Source organism: Mesocricetus auratus, unplaced genomic scaffold (assembly GCF_017639785.1).
Source record: "Mesocricetus auratus isolate SY011 unplaced genomic scaffold, BCM_Maur_2.0 Super-Scaffold_100707, whole genome shotgun sequence".
Taxonomy (NCBI): Eukaryota; Metazoa; Chordata; class Mammalia; order Rodentia; family Cricetidae; genus Mesocricetus; species Mesocricetus auratus.
This window is the reverse complement of record NW_024429269.1, coordinates 11,545,220-11,570,103: the sequence shown is the minus strand read 5'-3', so window position 1 is coordinate 11,570,103 and position 24,884 is coordinate 11,545,220. Positions and strand designations below refer to the sequence as shown.

Sequence of the window (24,884 nt, the reverse complement as noted above, 5' to 3'; positions counted from 1 at the left end):
TGACCCAGGCCGGCCACCCATAAAAGCAAGCAAGCTTCGAGTATCAATGTCACAAGTGCAGGGGGGTACAGGCTCAAGCTATGACCCCTGGCTGATTTAACACTTTTAATCCAGATCATTGAAAACATCCAAAACTCCATTCACAATTAGAAGAGTAAATATCAGTACATAACCTAGACTTTCTGCCTTCAATTTGAATACATGCATTCTAAAATACACGCACTATAAGTAATAGTCCTCAGTTTTATCATCATTAAATGAAATTTATATAACATGTCATTATAGAATCAAAAATGTAAAAGAAAGAGGCTGGAAAGGTGACTCAGTGGTTAAGAGCACTGGTTGCTCTTGCCAAAAACACAGGTTTAATTCCCAGGACCAACATGGTGGCTTCACACCCTCCATAACTCCAGTTTCAGAGTATCCCGTGTCCTCTTCTGGCCTCCCTAGGCACCAGGCACACCAGACATACATGAGTGCAAAACATTCATACACAGATGATAAAAATAAAAGACAAAGAAGAGGAAAAGGAGAAAAGAAAGTATTCAAATAGCAAAAGAGAGAGAAAAGAGAAAGACAAAGGAAAGGAAGTATTCAAATAGCCAAAGTCCAATAATGAGTGATACTACCAATTGCTTGTACAGAACAGGGAATCCTCTGTCATTGTTGGTGGCAATGAAAAATAGCATAAACACTGTGAAAGAAGGTCTGGATATGACATAACTCTTTACTCTTAGGACACGGTCCAAATCACCTGTTGAATTTACCAAGAGCATTGAAAACTGTCCAAACAAAAACTAACCATGAATGTTAATAGGAGCTAAAACTTGAAATATTCAATAAAGATTTCTTCAAACAAATTATGTTAAATCTAGGAAAACAGTTAAACACTAAAAAGAAAGGATCTGTCAAATTAATTAAGATGCACGGAAAATTTAAATCTTAAATGAAAAATGCCAATGTAAAGGAGACTACATACTGTATCATTCTAAATATGACATTCAAGGGACAACAAACCATCAGCACATTAAAAGAACAGGGATTGTAAAAGATAAGGAGAGAAGACTAAAAGCAGAGCAGAGGGTTAGGGGCGTGGGTGGGTGTGAAGATACTCTGTCCAATAAAGTCATTATACACTTGCCTTACCCTAATAACCACAACACACGGAATGGACAGTAAACTACAGCTGAACATGTTATGCCAGTACAGAGACAGTGGAAGGATCCATGAGGAAAACCTTCACACCTTCTCATCAATGTTGCTAGGAATTAAAAACTACTTTCAGAGTCTACAAAATAAAAGAAGAAGAAAAGGAGAGAGAATAAGAAAGTGAGAGACAGAAGAGCAAAAGGCAGATAGGACACCTAACCTCCAAAAAAATCTGCTTAATAATCAATTATTAAGTTTATGCTATGTTAGTCATAAAAATAAAAATAATTACTCATTGCTCAATCAGAAATCAAAGTAACAACAAGCATGGAGATTACTTAAAACATAAGGGCTTTTACTGAATAATACATTTTTAAGACTTAAAATGCAGCAAAATTAGTAGCAGTTTTTTTTAAGATTATATTCTAGATAGTTAGTGTTTCTCTGGGTAGCTTTCGTAGACCAGGCTGGCCTTGAACTCACAGAGATCCATTCACCTGCCTCTGCCTCCCAAGTGCTAGGATTAAAAGGATATGCCACCACTACCTGGCTAATAGCTGATTTTTAATACATGGTATTTTTTTGAGACTGAATTGCACATAACCACATATAATCCAACAGGTTATCAGCAAACAAAAGGAAACACTCATTATACACAAATTAGTATTTGAACACATATTGAGTTGAGAACAACTTTAGTGCATTTACTTGAGGAAATGCATTCATAATTATAAATTTCAATTGTCATACCAAATTCTCTGAAAAAAAGAAACTCTGTTTTTGTTTTGTTTCCTGAGATAGAACATTCATGAAAACGCTTGATCTCCCTGTCTCAACTAAGTCCTGGGATTATAGACATATACCACTGAAAAGATGCTTTTAGTTGCTAGAATATATCAGTAATACTTAATAATTTTTCAAAATTGGTTTGGTTTAGTTAGTTTGTTTTTGTTTCAAACCAAACTACTAAGGATACGAGCAATCGCATCAGCTAGCTCTTAACAGATCCACCTGCCTCTGCCTCCTAGTGCTGAGGTTAAAAGCGTGTGCCACCACCACCCAGCCCAGTAAGTTTTTACAAACGTTATGCACCTATTATGATTGGCCAGGTCAAGTTATGAAAGATGAACCAAAGAACAACAGATTAACTGTATTAAGAGAAAAACTGAAATTGGTCTCTTGAAAAGAAAGCAATGGAAGAACGCATTATATGGTTCAATGTTATAAAGTATTACATACATATGTCATGGAGAAAAACTTTATCTGTTTGCTGTTTAAATAATACCAATAGTTTTGTATAAGCACTGATATGTTGACAAATATATTTTTCTAAGTAGGTAACTCAAAGTAACAGATTTTTCTATAATTTTTAGATTTTAAATACTAAATAAAAATCAGTCATAAAATTTGAAATTGTATCGGAAGCTACTGCTAAAATCATATCAACATTGATGATGCAGAAAATGTGAAATATACCAAAAGAAGTCAACTTATATAAAATATGGTTATCTTTACAATCAAAAAACAAGATTTAAAATACAGAAGACAAAAAGCAAACTTACCAATACACTTTGTTATTTGAAATTTTTCAAACTCTTTGAAAACACAATTATAATTACCAACAATCTAACTTAAGCACAACACCAATAAAGTATGTTTACAAACCAGAGTTTACAGTGCTAACAGTTAATATTAAAATGCTCATTTATCTAGTTTAATTTAGAATTCTTGGCATTCAGGTGATACTACATAGTTTCATTCTCCCAATACTAAAGCTGTTCTAAAAAGATTTTAAAAATATAATCACCAAGTAAAATAATTCCTGAAAAATGGCTCTAAAGTCACAGAGCAGAACAAGCTAAATATGCCTTCCTCAAATATGTCACTAACTCAAACTTACTAAACCAGAGTATTATTTACACTATAGATATTAACAGCATTTCTAAAGTATATTTACCCCAGCGACTTCTATTCTCCAATGTTAACTCTCTTCTCCACTTACTCAAAAAGTAAATATCGGTTAAAAATAAGATCTTACCATTCTAAACCAAAAATTATTAGGACTTACCATTTTAAAAAAAAGACATATGGTATACCTATAACACAGTAGAATAATAAACCAAATGTATCGATGAAAAGTTTGAAGAAAACACTGAAAAGAAACTATCCTCAGTAACAAACACTCCCCAGTAGAGAATGTTTTCTAAATCCTCAAGAACATTTTAGCTGTACCTCTTAAAGGTCCTTCCCATATAAATACTCTGTACCAAAAAAAATTCCTATAGCACAGGAAAATAATGTGGAATTTTCCCCCCAAATGGAAAAATCTTCCTGTAATGGAAACCAGTCTTCGTTTAAAGTGCATTGAATCCTCACATTAAAAGGTTAGTTATGAGGCAGGTGGTGGTGGCGCACGCCTTTAGTCCCAGCACTCGGGAGGCAGAGACAGGTCAATCTCTGTGAGTTGGAGGCCAGCCTGGTCTACAGAGCGAGTTCCAGGACAGGATCCAAAACTACAGAGAAACCCTGTCATGAAAAACAAACAAAAAAGTTAGGCATGCTGAAAATCAAGCACACACATGATAGTTTTTACAAAATTTTCATTATGTAGTTCCATTATGAGAATGTGTAGAGTCCAGTAGTTTATCTCAGTGCCATCTTGTGTTTTTCTAAGACCTACCAAGTACTTAATATCTAAGAGACAATATTCCAAGGCACATTGACTCCAATGTGCCTTGGTATGTGCCTAGCTAGAACTATGACTGTAGATATACCTACCGACATATCTTTTAATCTACAATATCTCCCTATGTAGTATGTACCTCAGAGTGGCCTCAAACTTGTGATCCTCTTGCTTACCCTTGGAATACTAGGATTACAAGCTTGAGTCCCTATGGCCGACACTGGCATATGCGGATGGGAAAATACACACAAAAAAGCTACAATTCTTTCAGCTTACATCTAACAATCTTACAAATGCACAAACTCTGACTTCTAAATGCACAGTACAACATTTAGGAAAAGTTTTAAGATCAGAATGTAATTTGTAGGTACTAAAAATCACATAAAAATGAGAAGGATTACAGCTGCAATGAAGAGTCAGAGGTAACATACAAACTATATTCATACAAAATCTATACTATAGACAATTTCCAGGGGTGGGAAGGAGGGAGATGGAGAAGGGGGGAGGGAGGGAGAGGGAAAGACAGAGACACACACACACACACACACAGAGAGAGAGAGAGAGAGAGAGAGAGAGAGAGAGAGAGAGAGAGAGAGAGAGAGAGAGAGAGAGAGAGAGAGAGAGAGAGAGAGATGAGAATATATGTCTGTTATGGCCTCCTCAGAAACACCAAGATGTCCCTTGATAGAAGGGTGAATAACAGATATTTTAGTAACTTCGATTAGATGTGCTAATAAAAATTCTTTTTAAGTTTTGCTTTTTTCGTTTATGTGCATTAGTGTTTTGCCTGCTTGTATTTCTATGTGAGCATGTCAGATCTTGGAGTTACAGACAGTTGTTGGCTGTCACATGGATGCTGGGAAGTGAACCCAGAACCTCTGAAGAGCAGTCAATGCTATTAACCACTGAGCCATCTCTCCAGACTCCAGAAAAAAACTTTTATGTATGAATCAAAGAGCAAACAAACCCATGTTCATTAGGCTGACCATGTGATCCTTCTAACAAAGCCAATTTTATGTCTTCTATTTTAAAAGTAATTTAGTAACTTGGGAGGAGGAAGCAGGCAGATCCTAAGTTTGAGGACAGCCAGGACTACATAGAAAGATCCTGTCTTTCTTCTTCTTTTTTTTTTTTTAAACACAACTTAGAACAGTATATTTGTTTGCAACAATTTATATGGAAACTTGTAAGTAATTAGCTGCTAGTAAAGTATTTATTTATATTTTAGTATAATAAAAGAATGTATCTAAATGAGTGAGATTTTCATTGGATGTTTTCCTACATCTATGTCTGTGCACCACATATATGCAGTGCCCTTGAGGACAGAAGAGAACACTGGGTCCCCTGGGATTGGAGTTACATCAGGAAGTGACTCTGCAATGTGGGTGCTGGGAACTAAGCTCTGATCTGAAAGAGCAGCCAGTGCTCTTAACTGCTGAGCCATCTCTCCAGACCCCTGACCAATACTTTCAATATATCTAATCATCAAAATCCTAAAGAACATTCTCAATAACATGAGTAAATTATCAGAGTCTTAACAAGTATATTGTTTATTCATGAGTCTGCTTAAATTATATTCCCTAAGCTACAGATGGCATTCAAATTAACAATCCAAACTCCCTGTCCTTTTGTAGTATACACAATAAAAAAGTTCCTAGAAATAGCAAACACATCCCTAATATTTACAAGTCTGTAGCTTACAGAAAGAACCACTTACGTAAGTAAAAGTGTAATAACCCAACCTGGTTACAAATAAAACATTACATTTAAGAGTATTACAACATCACTATATCATTTGTTTAGGTTTTTATCAACACAGTCAAGACTGTCAACTAGATGACCTGCAAGTTATATTCAAGTCCAAACTAAACTTTTCCTTCAGTACAATCCCTTCAACTATTCCCACAGAAGGAAAGGCTGTGGAGATTACTTGTAAAATGTATCCTCTGAGTGGTCAGCTGTTCCCACAGAAGGAAAGGCTGTGGAGACTACTTGTAAAATGTATCCTCTGAGTGGTCAGCTGTTCCCACAGAAGGAAAGGCTTTAGAGACTACTTGTAAAATGTATCCTCTGAGTGGTCAGCTGTTTGACTCCTCTCCACCTTCTATTGAAAGACAATCAATTACTCGTTAAATAATTTAGAAGGAAAGAAGAATAAGCCATGTGGAAAATATAAAATCACAACTTTTCTAAAAATATAAGTATATAAATCATTTCAAGAAATAAATGTGTACCTACCAACCTTGTCCATTAGTAAGAAACAATAGGTGTCATTTTTCCTTACTAGCTCCAATTAATGTCTTTTATTATTCTCAAACCTTCTGTTTTATTCTGCACATGTCACACCGGGGAAAATCAATTTTATAATTAAATCATGGAGGTAATGGAAAACACCCATATAAACACACACACACACACACACACACACACACACACACACACACACACACACACACACACACATTCTTTCTCTCTCTCCCGCTCTCTGAAATGGAAGTATCAACAACACAGCAAAGTTGGCTCTGCTGATCAAGATGAATGAACATTAGAAAGAAAAATAGTTTAAACCTCTATTGAAGAAAACTAAAAATATTTGGAAACCAGCAAAGAATAGCAATTCGGCAGCATCACTTTAGCAGTTGCTTCTTTAACTCTTGTTTTGACTTATAAACAAGACTATCATGAACCTAATTTGGATTCCTCAGGAACCTTGGCTCTTACGATACAAGCAGATCTGCTCAGAGGGCCTTCTAAAAACACTGAAAAGGAAACATACAAATTAATTAATTTGCATTGTAATTTATAACTGTTGTGTTTGGATAATCTGAGCCTCTTTGTTTTTAATTCCATCAATTATCATACTGACTTTAGATCAGGGATCACCAAACAGGGTCAAATAAATATTCTAGGTTTTGCTTGCCATATACTCTTGATAAGGCAAAGTAAATATTAAACTAACAAAGTTTCAATTCTATTTACAAAAATAGGAAGCATGCAGATGTACATGGCCTTCTCTAGGCTGCTGACCCTGGTCCAGATGAAATCACTAAAAACAGTATCACATCTCCTACATACACATAGTATGAAAGGCCAATTCAAGGTAGACATACAAATTCATAAGGCACTATTCATACAGAATGCTGTACTATTTAAATTGTACATATGAATCCCCAACTCAGTTTCCTCAAGCCCATTTACTGCTTAAAAACTACTACCATACTGATTTCAACACATTTAAGTGCATCATAAGCTTCACTGAATTAGTTAATATGTTGTCCAACATTTTAAAGTCCAGAGCTATGCTTCCAAAATAAACCTACTGATTCAAAATATTGAATATCTCTTAAGTATTTTTCAACAGTTTCATAGATGTGTCCCAAATTGTTACCTTCTGATTTATCAAATCTCTATGCCCAAGTGCACAATGCAAGAATCTTCTCTAACCAGACAAAGGCAAAATTATTTCTAGTATAAAATGTAGAGATGTACTAGGCACAATGGCATGCACACTCTTAATCCCAGAAATAGAGAGGTGAGATTTCCTACGAGTTAAGGCCCACCTGGTCTACATTACAAGTTTGAGGCTAGTCCAGGCAATACATAATATAGCAAGACCCTGTCTCAAAAACAAACAAAAACCACAACCAAAAAAGAAGGTGCAGGGACTCTGTGCATGAAGTACTAGGTAGGACTGTGACCCTTAAAAATGTTCTGCAGTCTGCCACCAAACTGTATCTCCTAGGCTAGCTTTGAATTTGCAATCCGTCAGCTTTAGCCTCCCAAATACATAGGGTTATAGGCCTGAGGCAACATTCACAGGGTCATGTTGTGGGATATTTGTACACTTGTGATTGGCATAATAAAAAGCTGAATGGCCAATAGCTAGGCACAGGGTACATAAAGGATTTCCAGGGAGAGGGAAAGAATCTAGGCACAGGAGATGAGAGGAAACAGGAGGTGCAAGATGGAAGAGAGGATAACAGCACTTTGTGATAGAATGTAGATTAATGTAAATGGGGTAATTTAAGTTATAAGAGATAGTTAAAAACAAGCCTAAGCTACCAGCAGAGCTTTCATAATTAATAAGAAGTCTCCATGTCATCATTTGGGAGCTAGCTGGTGGGACCGAGAAAGACTTGTTACAAAGTAGTACTCATTATTTTAAAGAGTTCTTCCTAGCTGGCCCGGCATGGTGTCAAACACCTTTAATCCCAGCACTACGGAGGAAGAGGCAGGTGAGCCTCTGAATTCAAGGCCATTCTGGTCTACACAGTGAGTTCCAGGGCAGTCAGAGCTACATAATGAGACCTTGTCTCAAGGGAAGAAAGGAAAGAGAAGGAGAAAAAGAGAGAAAGAGGGGGGAGGGGAGGGACAGAGGGAGGGACAGAGGGACAGAGGGAGGAAGAGAGGGACAGAGGGAGAGAGAGAGGGAGGGAGGGAGGAAGGAAGGAAGGCAGGAAGGAAGAAAGGAAGGAAGGAAGGAAATTCCAGGCAACTCATATAGAGCCAATTAATGTATATATTTAACTTAATGTAAGGTATCTAGAACAGATCTAAAATGTTATCCCTTTCTTTCTTTAATGAAAAGCAAGCATTAGTATTTACTATGTTAGAAAAAGAAACTTCATATTTAAACCTGACCCTATATAAATTATTTCAAAAAAATAAAAATAAAAAGACTGGTATCCTATACTACTTATCCGCTTAATTTTCTTAACCTATAACAAACCAAGTGACCAAATATGGAAAGTCACAAGCCAGTTATTAAAAAATATAAACTTCAAACACTGTACATCTATCATAGCAGAAATTTTAATCTGAATACTATTCACACCATGGTCAAACATATTCTAAACTGATAAATATAATTAAGACACTATAAACTATACACACACACATATATATGGGTTAGAGAGATGACTCAGTAGTTAAGAACCCTGACAGCTCTCCCAAAACAACCTGGGCTCAATTCCTAGTACCCATGTGGTAGCTCAAAACCGCCTGTAACTCCAATTGCAGGGAAGTTAAAACCATCTTCTGATATCCATGGGTACCAGGCACTCACATGGTACATATACATAAATGCAGGCAAGACACAAGTATACATGAAATAAAAAAAATTTAATGCACACACATAATTCTCTCACACAGTCAGTCACACACACACACACACACACACAGTAGTGAAAAGTAAGACATGTTACAAGACTGAAAGCTATCTAATTCATTATTATAACAGCTATTATCAAAGGGTTTGCACTCTCTAATAAATTAAATGCAAATTAAGAATGACAATTTAAATATCCCTAGAATTCTAAAAACATGCATGTCACAAAATAATTATGTTACAGACTGACAAAAATGTTTAAATATGATTAAGAGCTGTCCCTTACTCTATGCTACAATATTACCTAAATATTAAGATGTATACTTCATGCACTAACACAGGTGCTAACAAACGGAGAGACAGACGCTTAAACAAACCTACCGAGACAATCCGCTTATTATTCAGACAAGGTTAACTTACCATCGGACTCCTTCTTAAAACTCAACAGTGAAAAAGATGAGAACACATAAAAATGGTCTAATTTCAAAGCTTAAAAAGAACAAAAAGGAATTAAAACTGTTTAATCATTTTCCCCAAAGGCACAATTTCCAAGAACATGAATGCAGAAACTACCTCAACACTCCTCTTAACAGAATATTACATAAAATTATGAAGATTAATAAAGTACCACTGTAATATTTCTTTTATACTAAACACTATAAAGCTAAAAAATTGACACCAAAATGAGAGAAAACCTTGAGCTAGAGTTTATCATTTATTGAAAGGTTCTACATAGCTAGACATGGTAGCATGCCTTTAATCCCAGAATTCCAGAAGCAGAAGCAGGCAATCTCTGTGAGTTCCGTGACAGCCTGCTCTACAGAGTGAGATGCTGTCTTCAAAAAGCAAACAAACAAACAAAAAAAAACCAAACAAACAAAAAAACCACCCAGAGGTGATGGCACCCGCATTTAAACCCAGCACTTGGGAGGCAGAGGCAGGAGGATCTCTTAAGTTTGAGGCCAGCCTGCTCTACAGAGTTCCAGGACAGCTAAAGCTACACAGAGAAACCCTCGTCTCAAAAAAGAAAGTAATAAATTAAACATTCCAAGCTATGCTTCAACATAATTCAAGTATTTCAAGTGAATCAGAATTAGTTTCTAGCATATTCTTCCATTTCTACTCCTTGTCTCGTTCATTCATTCACTATGTATATGTGTGTACATGATTAAACACTTGGTAAGACAACTTTTGGAGGCTGGTTCTAACCTACTGTGTAGTCCTAGAGAATATAATTAAAGTAATCTGACTTCAAAGCAAATGTCACTTTTACTTGCTGAGCATCTCATCAACCCAGCTTTTTTCTTTTAATCAACAGGTTTTTTTTAGAGACCAGCTGCCTTTGCCTCCCAAGATCTGTAGACCAGACTGCCTTTGAGTCCAGAGTACTGGGAATTAAAGGTGTAAGCCATCACTGCCTAGGCCACAAATTTTTACTTATATTTATGTTTTGAGACAGGCTAGTCTTGAATTTGCAGCAACTCTCATGCTTTTACCTCTAAAGTGCTTGGAATACAGGTGTATGTCACCACTTCCAACAATGCCATGGGAAGGCCTAGAAGTTGAAATGTCTTCCTCAATTACTTCTCAAACTTAGTTTTTGAGACAAGCTACCTCTCCCAGAACCTGGTGCTCACCTGGCCAGGAAACTTTGGAGATGCTGCTGAGATTACAGACATGCCTAGCCATGCATCAGATCTCAAGCCCTCATGTTTATACAGCCCATGTTACTCTCTGAGACAGCTCCCCAACAATCTTCAGTTGTCTTTTTGTCCATGTGCCACAAAGCATGTGTGAAAGTCAGAGATCAACTCTGAAAGCTGGTTATCTCCTTTCACAGTGTGGATCCCAATGAACTTATTCAGACTTGGCACAAGTACTTTGACACACTGATTCATCTAGAAATACCCACCCGATCCATCTAAAAACACAGTACCATGTTTATCTTTAAGGTTTGGTAGTATAAAAAAGAACAATAGTCACATACTATATTTGCTATTCTAATCAGATTTTTACTATGTGGCTTTAAGTATGCAAAACATACATTTCCTAACAACTTGAAAATTATCTAAATGTTTAAGTATACTAAACCTTGTGAAATAAACAATCTACTTTAGAAATGCTAATAAAACCAGTCTGAGTATTTTGTGACCAATTCATTTATTTCCAAATATCAGTAGACACCTGTAAATTTTACCAATTTAGAAAATTTCTGTAGCTGGGCGTTGATGGCGCACTCCTTTAATCCCAGCACTCAGCAGACAGAGGCAGGAGGACCTCTGAGAGTCCAAGACCAGCCTGGTCTACAGAGCTAGTTCCAGGACAGGATCCAAAGCCACAGACAAACCCTGTCTCCAAAAACAAAAACAAAAAAAAATTCTGGAAGAAAATGATTTTTTCTTATGAATTTAGGGGCCAATAAGATGGCTCAGTAGTTAAGAGTCCTTGCAGTTTTGCCAGAGAACCAGGGTTCAGATCCCAACAACCACTTCAGGCAGTTCACAACAGCCTGTAACTCCAGCTCAAAAGAATCCTAACCGGCACTCACATGCCATATGCTCAGAGAAACGTACACCTACCTTTTTTTTTTGTTTTAAATCATTTCATGAAAAACAAAAACCTGACAGGGCCAGCATGATGGCTCAATAAGCAACCCTCGTGTAAGACATACAACTGAACTAAGTTCCATATTTGGAACCCATGGTGAAAGGGGCGAGCCTGATCTCCACACCTGGCTGCCCATGATCACTCATAACCGCCCCCAAACACACACAAATTTTACCCCTACAAATTTAAGGAATTCATAATTCAATTTTAAAATGAAGCAATGCTTTCAAGTAAGTCCTACGGTAGAAAACTAAAATTTAAACTAGTCATTCATCATTAACATCCATATAGATATAATATCTACATTAATTTCCACTAAGCAAAAATGACATTTCAAAACAGTCTGGGACTGCATTTATGATATGACCAACTTATGTTTAGAAATAAAAAGATTCTTTAAAAGTTTTGAAATTGTATTTAATCATTTCTTTCTAGTACACTAGAATGACATTACTAATAGCACTAAAAATAACTATGTTTATTATAAAACATGTAAAGTTCATGTCAGGAAAGCCGGGAGGTGGTAGCGCACGCCTTTAATCCCAGCACTCGGGAGGCAGAGGCAAGCGGATCTCTGTGAGTTTGAGGCCAGGCTGGACTGACAGCCTCCAAAACAATACAGAGACCCCTGTCTCGTAAAAACCAAAAAAAAAAAGTTAATGTCAGGAAAAACACTTAGAAAGTTAGTATTTACCTATTTTACTATGAAAGAATACTTTAGTAAAGTAACCAGGTAAATAAAGTAGGTAGAATTTCATAATCCTCAGTGGAAACTCTGTAAGAAATGTATCATATTATGGCTTACATATGATTATTATTTGAAGAGTAAAAACAGTATTAACCTGGAAATATGCTAAATTCCACTTCCTTTTATTAGTACACAGTATCTTTACATTGGTAAATCCCAAAACTGACATTCAAAACTGAGATCGCAGTTTAAAATAAGACACTAAATGCTTAGTATCCAAGAAGGAAAGGAGAATTGAAAGGTAAAGCTAGAAATTAATAAATAAAAATTCAAAAGGCTTTAAAATTTTCATTGGTTAATTTGGTGATAGAATAATTATGGACATTTTCCTAACTGAATGTAAATACCATGTAATTTCCATGAAAAGAATACTTAGTTGATACTAGGATAAACACTTCTTGTTACTACAAGTTAAGATTTTTTTTTACTATGCATTTATTCATTGTATTAAAAAAAACCCCCACTAACCATTCCCAGATAAAAAACAATGAGAACAGAGATTTGAAATGGGCACCAAAGACTTAATACTTTCAGCCTCAGAAACTTACTAAATAGGTTTTAGTTTTAAAGTATCATGGCTTGTGACAATAGAAGAAAAAATAAGTGAGTATTTTTCAGAATCCAAGTGAACAGTGAAAACTGTTGTTTAATTAAGAACTTAGAGAATTTAGCATTTTTAAACCCGGTGAGAAGGCATTTGCTGAGCAAGACTGGAGTTTGATTACTAAAATACATGTAAGGTATAAGAAGGTTGTCCTGTGACCTCCAAACACACCCAGAGCACAAGCTCCTAGCCCCTAATAAATAATGTTTAAAGATTTAAACCTCAACTACTATGAAGGAGATTCAGAGACAGGAAACCCCCATAGATGATTTGCTCCAGTCCACATAATGAAGCACTATGTGAAAAGGAAGGAAGAAGAGGGAAGTGCCTATAGACTATAACTAATGGAAATACATCAGACAACGGGAAGAGTCCACACTCCACAGATCCATTCATAGGACCCTAGTAGATGTGAGCTTAATGTTAACATACTGATTATACAAAATTGGATGAAGCTAAATATTTTATCCAAAATAATTCAAAAAAGGAAATGTACAAGGCAAAAGGTTCAGCTCTATGTTTAGAGTTGTTATTGTTAGACACTACATATATCTTGCATATACCTGCAACTTTCAAAAATAAAGAGCTGAAATGGTACAGTGCCTACATCAAGTAGAGATGATGGACGTATCAAGGTATCTTATTAAAAAGCATGTATTCTTAACAATCAATTAAAACAAAAGAACTATAACAACCATTTTGTAAGTGACCAATATTACTTTCAATGAATGTACCACTTACAAGACATTAACAAAAATCACTGGTTTAACAACCATAAAAAAATTCAGGAATCAGAAAACATACTATTAAATATTCCAAAACCTAAGAACTTCTAAATACCCAGAATCCAATCTATGAAATCACTGCTTTGTAGAGCTGTATTTTACTTACATTTTCCATATAGTTTGGTTTAAAGCCCTCCTGCTGTCTCCTCAGTTCCTCCTGCTCTCTGTGTCGGATCATTTCTTCTTCCCGACGACGATGTTCCTCTTCATGTCTGAAAACATTTTTAACAAGTCTCAGCACATTGACATTTGAGCCACTAGGTACTTTATTCGTGAAAGAAAAAAAAAGAAGAAAACTGACATCGTTTCTGTAAATTATATTATATATGCCAAATTTGTGGCTAAGAAAATCCTATATTTCACCTATTTTGTTACAAGCCACCAAACAAAGAGCAACTACAGGCCCATAATCACAACATGTACCTAAGCTTCTATCAACAAACTGCAGCATACCTGGTAGGTAGCACAGCCTGTGCTCTCCTCAGTGGAGCACAGAGACACAGGACCATAAATAATGAAAGTCTAGCATGGACTAGCATGGAGGTGTCTGAATAAATCACGGACAAGCAGTGTAGCTCAGTGGTAGAAGACTGGTCTAGCACCGGGCGGTGGTGGCGCACGCCTTTAATCCCAGCACTCGGGAAGCAGAGGCAGGCGGATCTCTGTGAGTTCGAGGCCAGCCTGGTCTACAAAGTGAGTTCCAGGACAGCCTCCAAAGCCACAGAGAAGCCCTGTCTCGAAAAACCAAGACTGGTCTAGCACATGCAAGGAATGAGCCGAGAGGGAGGATAGAAGAGGGGAGGAAAAAAGAAGAGAATAGTCTGGAATCTATAACCAGCAAATAAACACTCATATATGGGAAGAAGGAAAAACAGTGGGAATAAGTGCAACAAGGAAGGGTAAAGGGTTTAAATATGGCCAAAATGTATCACACAGGTGAAAATGTTATAATGAAGTGTGTCATATATAATTCATTAAAATATGCTAATAAACTTTCAAATAAGGAAGCTGAAAATACATTACCACAAAGATTCAATAATACAAGAATTCAATTATGAGCAGGGGGTATTATGAATCCTCTTTTCCCTATGTTATCAACCCACTAAGGAAACTCCCTGGAATAGCCAATACAAAACCTGCAAATCAGTCATTTGCTGTCTATGGCTTACACTGGGATCACAGTAGCAAAGCAGTTGAACTAGGTATCAAGACCTCACATAGTTATTACTATTTTGTCCTTTTCAAGAAACATTTACTGTGTCTAGAGAGATGACTCAGCAGCTATGAGCATCTGCTGCTCAGCACCTATAGAATGGCTCATAGCCATCTCTTACTCCAGTTCCAGGGGATCCCAAACCAGCTTCTGACCTCCACAGGCACCAGGTGTACACATGGTTCAATTACATACATGCATGCATGCATGCAGGCAAAATACCAAAACACATAAAATTACATACACATGTGCACATACCACTGGCAAGGTAGCTCTATATAGCCCTGACTGTTCTAGAACTTGCTCTGTAGACCAAGCTGACCTCAAAGTCAAAGAGATCTTCTGGGATTAAAGACATGCACAGCCACTACCACCGAGCTAAAAAACATTTAGAAAAAAAAAATATCGGGGGCTGGAAAGATGGCTCAGAGGTTAAGAGCACTGGCTACTCTTCCAGGGGTTCTAAGTTCAATTCCCTACATGGTGGCTCACAACCATCTATAATGAGATCTGGTGCCCTCTTCTGGCCTTCAGGTATACATGCAAGTAGAGCACTGTATACATAATAAATAAATCTTTTTTTTTTTTTTTAAATCCTTCACCGGGCGTTGGTGGCGCACGCCTTTAATCCCAGCACTCAGGAAGTGGAGGCAGGCGGATTTCTGTGAGTTCGAGGCCAGCCTGGTCTACAAAGCAAGTTCCAGGACAGCCTTCAAAACAATACAGAGAAACCCTGTCTCGGAAAAAAAAAAAAAAAAAAAAACACCTTGGGGAACCTGCATAAGACCAAACTAGACTTCCTTAATATAGGTGACAACGGTGTGAATGGGACAATATATGAGGCTGATAGCAGTGGGTCCAAGACCTAACACTAATGCAAAAACTAAGTGGAGTCTATTCTATAGGGAGAGATACCTTGCCCAGCCAAGACACAGGGGTGTGGGGATGGAGAGGTGCCTTAGTCCTGCCTCAACGAGATGATGGGACAGACTTAGCAGACTTCCTAGGGGAGGCCTTACCCTCAGAGGAGCGGATTGGAGGGACTGGAGGGTTTAGGACGAAAGGAGGGAGGGGGAACTGGGATTGGAATGTAAAAACTTAATAAAAAATGAACAACAACAAAAATAAAGAGTAAGAGTAGACTCGAAGGCTAGGAAGTAGCATTCAAAAGCTGTTATCCAGGAGTACCACAACCCTTTATAGGTCATTTAGATAGCACTCAGCTTCTCCTGTATTTGCATACGATGCCTTCTTTCTTTCTTTCTTTCTTTCCTTCCTTCCTTCCTTCCTTCCTTCTCACCTGTTCTGTTCTATGTAGAACAGGCTGGGAAAGGAGTCCAATCTTTCACTGTTAATTTTCTCTTTTTTATGAATTAATCTTTTTTAATAGTTATTACATCTTATTTATCTGAGGTAGGAGTACACATGAGTTAGCACTCAGAGTGAAACAGAAAAATAAAAATTCCTAAAAGCTCCAAAAATAAAAAAGGAAAAAAAATCTACTTAAAAAAAAAAGATTTATTTTGGGGGAAAAAAAAGCCAGGACATGATGGCGCATGCCTTTAATCCCAGCACCCCAGCACTCAGGAGGCAGAGACACATGGACCTCTATGAGTTCAAGGACAGCCATCTACAGAGATTTCCAGGACAGTCAAGGATACACAGAAAAACCTTCTTGGGGGAGGGGGGGAGTTTGTTTATTTAGTCAAGTGTGGTGACACACATCTTTAATCCTAGCACTTGGAAAGCAGAGGCAGGCAAATCTCTGTAAGGCCAGCCTGAAATACAGAATGAGTTCAACATAGCCAGGGCTACACAAAGACAAAAGAAACCTAAAACTTTATGTGTAGGAGTGTTTGCCTGTGTGTTTGTATGTGTTATGTCTAAGATATAAATCATATGCATGCGCAGAGGCCAAGGAAGGGTATCAGATAACCTGAAACTGGAGTTAAAGAGAATTCCCAGCCACCATGTGAGTGCTGGTGGCTGATCCCAGACTCTCTGCAGTAGTAGGACATGGTTCCTAACCACTGAACTACCTCTGTAGACCACTTTGACTTCTTTTTACACAGAAAAGTGAGGGCCACTGAGTCTGTTCAGGATGTAAAAGTACTTACCCCCTATGACCTGATGACTTGCATTTAATCCTTGGACCTCAATTATGGTGAAAACAGAATACTACAACAACTTATCCACTAACTTCTACAAGTTCATCATGGCAAGCGTGTATGCTCGCACACACATCACACACACATACACATCACTCACACAACACTTTTTGATATTCGGTTATTTTGTAGGTTATCCTGCCATTTACACTGGTCTAGTTTTTTCTCCTGACAAGAATGAGGTTATGAATGTTTGGTAAGGATGTCAGGAGATAATCATGTATACATGCTTACTGAGAAATATTAACAGAAGCATGATATGAACTGTATCATTAGGATACTGGAAATTTAGTTATAGTGCTATCTTTAGGTATCTCTACTTTAAATTTACTATTTTCCCACTTGACCTTAATACAAAACTTTTTAAGATTTTTAATTATATGTAGTGAATGTCTATGCATGGGTATCCGAGCACAGATAGATGCCCATGAAGGCCAAAGCATTCCATTCCCCTCTCAATCTAGAGATTGTGAGTTGCAGCCAATACTTTAAAACTCTGAGCCATCTCTCCAGATCCCACCATATAAACTGTTAATGATGTAAATTTAATTGTATTAACACTATGCAAAAGTCCTGTTGTTCAAGGTTTGCCCACTTTCATATTGATCAATAAATATCTTCTGGGTATGTTAAGGGACACCTGAACTGACAGTCATAGGGAGACTGAAGCAAAAACAAAAAAATTGTCTTTAATCAGTGACTTAATCCCTTTTTGTCTTTTTTTTTTTTTTTTGATAAATGAAATTTTACTTTCTCCCCACCCAAAGCCACAACAATCTACTGTCAACATGCCCACTAGAGTGAGACATTTGTTAAAATCCACGAACCCCAGCTGGGCGTAGGTGGCGCACGCCTTTAATCCCAGCACTCGGGAGGCAGAGGCAGGCAGGTCTCTGTGAGTTCGAGGCCAGCCTGGTCTACAGAGTGAGTTCCAGGACAGCCTCCAAAACAATACAGAGAAACCCTGTCTTGAAAAACAAAAACAAAACAAAAAAATCCATGAACCCCAATGACACATCATCATCCAGAGTCCAATGTTTCTGTTAGGGTTCAGTTTTGGTGTGCATGCTGTAGTTTTGAAAAAGATAAAATATACTATCATACAAAGCAGTTTTACTGCCCTACAAATCTGATTTCCTGAAGAGATGGCTCAGAGGCTAAAAGCACTTATTGCTTTTATGGAGGGCCTGTGTTTCCAAAACTCACATGGAGGCTTACCTCTAACTCCAGTTCTGGGAAATCTGACGCTTGTTTCTGACTTCCGCTGCATACATGCAGGCACTCTCATACACACATAAAAATAAATAATCTTTAAAACATTTTCCCACATCTTCATCTCTACTCATTAACCTCTGACAAGCACTGATCTTCCCAACTCTTTAGGTTGCTATTTCCATAGTATTGCCTGGCATTTTCAGATTGTGTTTTATATTTAACAATAAGCATGTAAGATCCCTTCCATGTCTTCTCCTTGCTCAATACTGCATTCCTCTACAGTGCATATTCTATTATCTACAAATTTCAGCTTATCCAAATTCATTCTTTTCAAGGCCAGCTGCAGCTACATAATAAGTTCAAGACCAGCTTGGGCTATGTTTGAGACCATCCTGGACTACATGAGACCTTGTTTCAAACCACCAAACAAACAAAAGACTATTTAGGTTCCAAACCACTTTTCATCATGACTATGTTATTCAGTTCTATCAGATTCAGGTATCATTTATGTCACAATTAGGGTCTTCTGCACACTCTATTTGGTTTTGCTTTGTCATCTTCCTTGCTGGGGTGGGGGTAGGGGGTGAAGGGTGGAGCAGTAGCTATAAGATACATTACTATGCAAAAAGCCTAACTGACAAATTGAGATAAAAGAAAGCTAGATTCAAATAAGGTTTTAAATACTGGAAGAAGCTTCCGTTCTTTCTACAAACTGAAAAGATCTGAACTTATTTTTTTAAAAAAGTGCTGTTTACAAAAAAGAAACTGTGTTCTCCTGAGGCAGGAGATGAACCTTAGGAGTTCTCAAACTCTGAGGTACATTCAAAGTATAAGAGTTGTTCTCAGCCTGGCGATGGATGGTCTTTTGCCTGCATGTATGTCTATGTAAGGGTATAGGATCCCCTGGAACTGGATTTACAAAGTTGTGAGCACCCATGTTGGTATTTAACCTGTGTAGTCTGGAGCAGCAACTAGTGCCCTTAACCCCTGAGCTATCTCTCTGGCCTGTTACAACTTTATATAGTACTTTGAAAACATAAAAAAAAATTTTAAACAAAATTTCAAGTTTGTTTAATCTATCACTGCTTTGCTGAAAACATTAACTTGTGCTTTCTGAAGCTGATTTGAATGCCCATACCTAAGCAGGGGATGAGGCTCAGTTGGTAAAGTGTCTGTCTCCACACAGGAGCCCAGGCATTGCATAACACATGAACACAGTGGCATCTGAGGAAGTAAGGCTGGAAGTTCTAGGCTTTGAGGGAACCTGACACACAATAGCAGTGACAAGCCAATCCAGGTTACACAGTGAGAGCCTATTTCACAACAAAAGCAAGCAAAATGCAATCTAAATGTATGTATCTTTGACAAACATCTGACAAATTACTGAGCATTTTTACAATAAATTAAATGCCATACTTAACTCCAAAATATATGCAATCAAAGTGCCATTAACCAGGTAAAGAATCACAATTGTACTATTCAATGTATGAACCAAAAAAAAAAAGTTTTCTTCTATATTTTTACAACTTGGAAAAATGAATAAGGAAATTTATCAACAAAACATACAATGAAATATATTTATGTTAGGTATGTATTTACCTCAGCTGTATTTGCTTCCGTTTCTGCAATTCTTGGTTTCTAAGTTCTTCCAAACGTCTGAGTTCTTCTTGACGTCTCATTAGATCTACAAAATATTACTACATATTAGTATTTTTTAAACTTCCTTTTCTGTGTTTTCATATCCAAAAGTGGAATATTTATTACTGGCACATATAAGAACTAAGGAAACATTGGTTCTACTGTTTTCTTACTATTTTTGTTTCAAGCATTTATTTTTTTTTATATATGTATGAATATTTTGCCTGCAAGTATGTGTGTATAACATGTATGGCTGGTATCCAAGAATGCCAGCAGAGGGCATTAGATCCCCTGGAACTGGAGGGACAGACAGACAGCTTAGGCATTGGTCCTCTGGAAGAGCAGGCAGTGTGCTTCACTGCTACGATATCTCTCTAGCTACAGCTACTTGTTTTACTCTTAAATCTTAAATTTGTATGGCTTTTTTTTTTGAGATAGGATAAAACAGCCTATTCACAGAGGTTATCTAAGACCATGGGAAAACACAGGTATTTACATTACAATTCATAAAAATAGCAAAATTACAGTTATAAAATAGAATAGAAAAAAATTTATTACAGATGGTTGTGAGCCACCACGTGGTTGCTGGGAATTGAACTCAGGACCTCTGGAAGAACAGGTATTCCTCTTATCCTCTGAGCCATCTCTCCAGCCCAGAAAAAAATTTATAATTGGGAGGTCACCACAACATGACCATTGAAGTGCCACAGCATTAAGAAAGTTGAAAATAGATTGGGTTGGCACACGCCTTTAATCCCAGCACTTGGGAGGTAGAGGCAGGTGGATCTCAGTGAGTTCAAAGCCAGCCTGGTCTACAAAACAAATTCCACGACAGCTAGAACTGTTACACAGGGAAACACTGTCCGAAAAAAAAAAAAAGGAAGGAAGGAAGGAAGGAAGAAAGGAAGGAAGGAAGGAAGGAAGGAAGGTTGAGACTTACTGCCTAGACTAAACTAGAAATCACTATTTAACCAAAAGTAGTTTCACTCACTGCAATCCACCTTCCCTAGCTTCAAAGGTGCTGAGATTAAACAAATGAGCAACCAAGTCTGGTTGTTCTGAGATAATGCTTTGATACATTATGAACTCTTCTTGTCCACCTCAAACTTGGGATCCTCCTGCTTCCCTGTCCTGAGTTCTGAAACTAATTACAGGCATGCAATACCACATGCAACTTATATGTCACTTTCTAGAAATCAATAGAGAATGAGCATCACACAGGCGATGATCTTCTTGAGACAGGGTCTCTCTGTTTTATTTAGCTCTGGCTGCCTGAAACTCCAAGAGATCCATCGGCTGGGATTAAAATTGTACCACCACACCATGCTTTTATAAAAGTGCTAACCCTATTTTAAATATATTGGTTTAGCTATCACTCTGTGATCTGGGAGGCAGAGGCAGGCAGAGTTCAGGCCAGTCTGGTCTATTGAGTGAGTTCCAGGACAGCCATGGCTGTCCATTAGAAATCCTGTCTCAAAAATGAAGAAGAAAGGAAAAAAACAAACAAACCACAGGGTTACAAAGATGGATCAGCATTTAAGAGCCCAAGATTGATTCCCAGAACCCAAACAGCAGCTCGAAGCCATCTGTAACTCCAGTCCTGATGGATCTGACATCTTCTGTCCTCTGATAACACTGCATGAACATGGCTCACAGACATACATTCAGGTAAACATTCAGTATACATAAAATAAACAACATCTCAAAAATAATCTAAAATATAAAAGCCAAAACAAACAAAAAACCTCCAAAGAAAAGAGAAGGGAGACATGAATAAACAGCCAAAAGAAAGCCACAAATCAGGAAAGAGGAAAGGGAGGCTTCTAAGATACTTTTAAGCAGCTCATCTTATTGTTAGTTATGTGGCTCCCAGATCAAAGTAAAATTATTCCTATTAAGACTGTTCTTGGGGCTGGACAGATGGCTCAGGGGTTAAAATCATTGCCTGTTCTTCCAGACGTCCTGAGTTCAATTCCCACCAACGATATGGTGGCTCACAAAAATCTGTAATAAGATTTGGAGTCCTCTTCTGGTCCACAGGCATGCATGCATGCAAAACTGTATATGTGACAAAGAAATTTTAAATAAATAAGGGCTAGAGAGATGGCTCAGCCGTTAAAGGCTATGCTCACAACCAAAGATAGATAGGTAAGTAGGTAGGTAGGTAGGTAGGCAGCAGGCAGGCAGGCAGGCAGGCAGGCAGGCAGGCAGGCAGGCAGGCAGGCAGGCAGGCAGGCAGGTAAAAAGAAGACTGTCTTGATGCTGGAGAATGGTGGCACAAGCCTTTTAATCCCAGCACTTGGGAGGCAGAGGCAGGCAGATCTACAAGTTGGAGCCAGCCTGGTCTACAGAGTGAGTTCCAAGACAGCCAGGGATACACAGAGAAATCCTGTGATGATGATGATGATGATGATGATGATGATGATGATGATGATGATGATGATGATGATGATGATGATGATGATGATGATGATGATGATGATGAAGAAGAAGAAGAAGAAGAAGAAGAAGAAGAAGAAGAAGAAGAAGAAGAAGAAGAAGAAGAAGAAGAAGAAGAAGAAGAAGAAGAAGAAGAAGAAGAAGAAAAAGGCTGGTCTTGTGGGCTAGAGAGATAGCTCAGAAGCTAAGAGCACTGGCTGCTCCTCCAGAGAACTCTAGGCTTGATTACCAACAAGCACCTAGGTCCCAGCACTATTCAGCTCATTACCATCAGTTACTCCAATTCCAAGGAATCTAACGCCCTCTTCTGACTTCCAAGGCAACAGGCATAAAGTATTTTACAAAGACATACATGCAGCCAAAATATATACATATTAAAAAAAGAAAGAAAGGCCGGGAGTTGGTGCCGCATGCCTTTAATCCCAGCACTCGGGAGGCTGTGAGTTCAAGGCCAGCTTGGTCTACAAGAGCTAGTTCCAGGATAGCCTCCAAAGCCACAGAGAAACCCTGTCTTGAAAAAAAAAAAAAGAAAGAAAGAAAGAAAGAAACCCAAAAAGACTGCTCTTAAAAACTGAGTTATCAAACCGGGCATTGATGACACACAGACAGACAGAGGCAGACGGATCTCTGTAAGTTCAAGGCCAGCCTAGTCTACATAGTAAGCTCTAGGACAGCCTCCAAAGCCACAGAGAAACCCTGTCTCCGGGGAAAAAAAATATTTATAGCTGGGCGTTGGTGGTGCACAGCTTTAATCCCAGCACTCGGGAAGCAGAGGAAGGCAGATCTGTGTGAGTTCAAGACCAGCTTGGTCTACAAGAGCTAGTTCCCGGACAGGTTCCAAAGCTACACAGAACAACCCTGTCTCAAAAAACCAAAAAAGAAAAGGAGAAAAAAAAAAGAAAAGACCGAGTTATCGGTTTAATAAGACCCTATTCTTTCTGAATCCCCATATCCATCTGAATATATCAATCTTTTCTCTCTAACAGGTTATCCATCTCGTATTCGGTCCTCCCTCCCCTAACTTTGAGGTCTGGCTTTGGGATGAATCTGCAGTCTTGTGCATGCTAAAAAAAAGTGTTCCATCCGCCGGGCGGTGGTGGCACAAGCCTTTAATACCAGCACTCGGGAGGCAGAGGCAGGCGGATCTCTGTGGGTTCGAGGCCGGGCTGGACTGACAGCCTCAAAAACAATACAGAGAAACCCTGTCTCGTAAAACGAAAAAAAAAAAAGTGTTCCATCATTCAACAAAAGTCATAGCTCCAATTTGGTGCTCTTTTGATGTATAGTAATAACCTTAAAGATAATGAAGTAGTAGCCGGGTGGTGGTGCACCTTTAGTCCCAGGTGTTGGGAAGCAGAGGCAGTGGATGTCTGGGAGTTCGAGGCCAGCCTGGTCTACAAAGCGAGTTCCAGGACAGGCACAAAAGCTACATAGAGGAACCCTGTCTCAAAAACCAAAACAAAAGAAAAACAAACAAAAAGACTCTGTCTTTAAAACAACCACAAAAGTTCTCAGGAAAAACTTTTAACCAGTATATTGAGTTCTAACTCTTGTTTCTTCAACTCCTAATTGGCAAGTGTATACTAATACACAGCACTTGGAAGGCAGAGACAAGCAAAACTGTAAATTCTGCGCCAGCCTGATCTACATAGGCAGATCATATCTCCAAAAACAGAACTAACAACAAAATACTAATACATATCTTTTACCTTGCCTCATTAGCATTAGCTGGTGTTCATGTCTTGCTGCTTCCATCTCGGCCTCCAGTTTCTCTTTGGCTTCTCTGATGTTTCTATCAACCTGTTCACGTTGCTGCTTTTCCATTTCATCAAGAGCCTTCCATCGAGATGCATATTCAAATTCAAATGTCCCAGGTTGAGCAAACCGTGGTGGCTGTTCTCTTTCCCTACATTAACGTTAAAAACATACAAAAATGCACACTTAAGAGGTAAACAACAACAAAGAATATAACAATGATCACTTAGTGGACATTTATAATATTTATGGCCTGAACAATGAGGTATTCTACACTGTCTCACGAAAGTATCAATGAAGATTCTATACACATGAATTTATGAAATTTCCCAAAAGCACCCAACTAATAAGGAACAAAGCCATGATTCAAACTTACAAAATATAGTGCTCTAACCTATGTTACTATTACTACCTCCCATAGACTTTCTTGTTTTCATGCAACTACTACAAACACTGAAACATGAAGCATATAAACCCGATGGCCTCTAAGTTAATAGTCTTAGAATCAGATTTTCTTAGTAATAAAATGTTTTGTTATGTACCAAGTTAAGTAGCTGGATTAAAGATAACTGACTCACTCTACCTGTAGTTATATATTTAACAGCCATGCCATTATAAGACATCATTATCAGTCAACTGCTGTATCTCAAATACCTAATACAATTTCTATTATATAATTTATGGCACAACTATGTATACATATATTTTCAAAAGTCAAATAATGAGCAAACAAATGATTAAATGAAAAATAAAAATGGGCTGAGGGTGGTGAT

General features: G+C 37.8%; 1 protein-coding gene across 2 annotated transcripts in view; it reads right to left on the bottom strand.

The window, feature by feature from the left end:
• Nucleotides 1-24,884, bottom strand: part of Pspc1 (paraspeckle component 1) — a 54,853-nt gene that overhangs the window by 11,891 nt on the left and 18,078 nt on the right. For both annotated transcript variants that reach the window (XM_040740731.1, XM_040740732.1), the window contains 3 exons: nt 24,066-24,262; nt 19,879-19,963; nt 13,790-13,895 (listed from right to left, as the gene is read on the bottom strand). In XM_040740731.1, the coding sequence (XP_040596665.1) occupies nt 13,790-13,895; nt 19,879-19,963; nt 24,066-24,262 (388 nt within the window). The remainder of the gene's footprint in view (nt 1-13,789; nt 13,896-19,878; nt 19,964-24,065; nt 24,263-24,884) is intronic.